The sequence below is a fragment of the Quercus robur genome, chromosome 12, assembly GCF_932294415.1.
Source record: "Quercus robur chromosome 12, dhQueRobu3.1, whole genome shotgun sequence".
In the NCBI taxonomy this organism is placed as follows: Eukaryota; Viridiplantae; Streptophyta; class Magnoliopsida; order Fagales; family Fagaceae; genus Quercus; species Quercus robur.
The window spans coordinates 42333660-42336426 of NC_065545.1; the positions used below are offsets into that span (position 1 = coordinate 42333660).

At 34.7% G+C, this 2767-nt stretch overlaps 1 protein-coding gene across 2 annotated transcripts; it reads left to right on the forward strand.

Moving 5' to 3' along the window:
* On the forward strand, window positions 1–983 carry LOC126709701 (uncharacterized). 2 transcript variants are annotated; one of them, XM_050410029.1, is made up of 3 exons: window positions 1–361; window positions 456–500; window positions 598–983. In XM_050410029.1, exons 1-3 carry the CDS (start codon window positions 88–90, stop codon window positions 738–740), a joined length of 462 nt encoding a protein of 153 aa, XP_050265986.1. In that variant the 5' UTR covers window positions 1–87; the 3' UTR covers window positions 741–983. The 2 variants fall into 2 exon arrangements, with proteins under 2 accessions (XP_050265986.1, XP_050265985.1); XM_050410028.1 differs by having other exon boundaries at window positions 2–361; window positions 592–983.
* The last annotated feature ends 1784 nt before the right edge of the window (window positions 984–2767 follow it).

Consider the following 2767-nt stretch of genomic DNA (forward strand, 5'->3'; position numbering starts at 1 on the left):
CACTAAAAAAAAAAAAAAACCCACACCCACACTACACAAACTACACCTCACTAAGCAAACTGTCATCTCTCTCTCTCTCTCTCTAGCATGCAAAGACAGTCTCTGGGCTCACCTGTCTCAAAGCTCCACAGCCATGGTGGAGGATCCAGCAAGGACGCCGACACTCCCATCACCGATATTGACTCGAATCGCATAGAAGACGACGATGAGGAACACAAAACGACAAAGCTTCACCGTCAATCTCTGTCGTTTACATTATCTCCGCCTCCAAAACCCGAAAAGTTCGTCCACGTCATCCCCATCCTCACGCTCCTCTGCTTCCTCATCCTCTACCTCTGCTCCCACAGCCCCTCACAGTCAGGTACTACTCTCCTCCCATCACATCAACGGCCACCATTGCTCTCCTCTGATTACCTTTACTTAATCCTCACCGTCCTTTTTTCTTTTCGTTTCAGATTTGGCTCAATTCAATGGATTTAAGCGACCAGCTCAGCACATAGGTATAATGCAGATTCTGTCGGAATTTCTTTATTTTTTTTGTTTTTGTTTTATGCATTCGTTTGTTGTTTTTTTTGATTAATTTCCTCGTAGATTCAGACAAGATTGACGATGTCGGGCGATTTATTGAGCTCCAAAAAAGCGATGTTTTGGCGATCCGAAGCCTTCGGAACTTGCAAGAGCTGCGAAGAAAACTACGCTCCCCCAAATCTCGCTTACACCGAAAACACGCCGATTTCTAAGCCGCATTTTCCGGTTAATTCTCCGATGTCCGCACGTGCGAATCTCTCTGTGGAATCACACGTGCGCCTGCTTTCCTTATTTGTTTATCTTTCTCTATAAATTTTTTTTTTCTTTTCTTTTTTGGTTGCCAGATGTAAATCCAATTGCATGTTACAGACTTGTTATTAATTTTTTTTGCAAACAAACTGTTAAAGCGCTTGGCGTTTTGTTCACGATTTGAATAAAAAAATATTTCAAACGAAGCAAGCAATGTATAAAACATAGAAATCGAATCCGAATATTGATGGAAATGGAAATCAATCATAGATAAGAAGATAAGAATAGAATAGTAGTAACTTTTTGATAACGTGCGCCACTCTCGAGGCGTAGAATAGCGGAAGATGGTGTAAAGACATGTTAACATGCGCTTGATAAATTGTTGGTTACAGCTAGATAGCCAGCTGGGCGTTCGGACCGTTACTACGCCTCGTTTTGCGTTTGGGATGCCAGCTGTAAAGATGTACTCGTAATGGTACTGGGGTTAGCTTAGTACAGAAATCCAATACTCTCTCACCGATGAATGCTCAGAACTTCTGTGCTTCGAGTCTGTTCCGTTTACACGTTAGCGATGGAAGGAATAGGCCTAGTGTGACCTTGCTAGGATTCTTTTTTTGGTTAAATCCTTTCTAGGATTCATTCAGCATGTGAAAATTTTATGCTGTTGCTTTTAGAAATTTCTTTCCCTTTATTGTTTATTCATTAATCTAAATTCTAAAATCGTTAAAACCAAATTTCTATTTTATGCAAGGACCGCTGTTTTACACGTGTCGTTGTCTGAGCACGGCATCACGGGAAAAATTACAAGCACAAAAAGTGTCGGTGGCTCGCGTAGTAACCGTTGTGTGTAACCAGTTAAGATATTTTTTTTATTCAAAATAAGTTTGTCGGTATTTTTATTTGTTGGTACTACTGCCAAGTGCTCTAAGTGCATTCACTATTAATCTATTTTATAAAAATTTTGATATCATTTTTATAATAAATGAAAAAAATTGTCAAAATATTAATTTTTTTTTTCCATGCATAAAAATTTTCTTTAACTGGATTCTTAACCTTAGGGCACTCGTTAGCATTTTCCTTATTTTTTTATAGGGTCTGGATAATAATGTATTTTTGGAAACTTTTTATGAAAAATTTGTCATAAAAGTCAGTAATTTTTTCATTTCTTGGTAATAAAATTTCTAAAATAGTTTAGGGCCTATTTGATACACACATTCAAACAATATTATACGTATTTTCACACATTTTTTCACCTACATGTGTTTCCAAAAAAATTAAAAACTGTTATTTAAACACATGTACCAAATGGGCCTTACTAATTCATGTCATAAGTGTATAAGTTGATAAAACATTAGGTCAAGAGTAATGTTACAGATACAAATTCTTTTACGAAAAATTTTACAAACTGCTGATGTGGTTAATGATTATTGATAAATGAAAAAGTAATATTAGTTGTGGGCCTAAATAAAAACCAATAAGAAATTGATTATATTAATAGTTTGTAAAAATGTTATAAAATAGTTTGTGGCTGTAGCCTTAATCTTTAGCTTAATTGGTAAAATTTATTGTCGTCAAATAAGAAATCTAGAATTTAACTCTCCTCTTATACTAAAAATTAATTGATGTCATACCTGATAATAACCATGATTGAAAGTTAAAACTACAAATTCTCAAAATTCAAGTAAGTTTAAATTTTATTAAATCTATAAAAAAAAAAAAAAAGATGTGCAATTTTAGTTTTTGGTCATTGGTCAGGCTATTTTACTCCATGCTTATAAGCTTCCTAGAAACTCATGGATAGATGTCTTGTAATTAAGCTTTGAGATGTTCAAGTTTATGTCATGCTCCATGCCTATGAATCCATTAATCGGCCCTTAATATGGTCTTTTTTTTTACAATTATTGGAATAATTATTATTGGGACAAATAAAATGTTGTGAAACTGTGAATAAACTGAAAATAAAATGTTGTTTTATATACAGTTATCATTT

Bases quoted from the DNA above. Each gene is read 5' to 3' on its own strand.
- LOC126709701 (XM_050410028.1), top strand. From the start codon at position 88: ATGCAAAGACAGTCTCTGGGCTCACCTGTCTCAAAGCTCCACAGCCAT. The intron at 362-455 runs GTACTACTCTCC...TTTTCGTTTCAG, and splicing joins CCACAGCCCCTCACAGTCAG to ATTTGGCTCAATTCAATGGA. The intron at 501-591 runs GTATAATGCAGA...ATTTCCTCGTAG, and splicing joins GCGACCAGCTCAGCACATAG to ATTCAGACAAGATTGACGAT.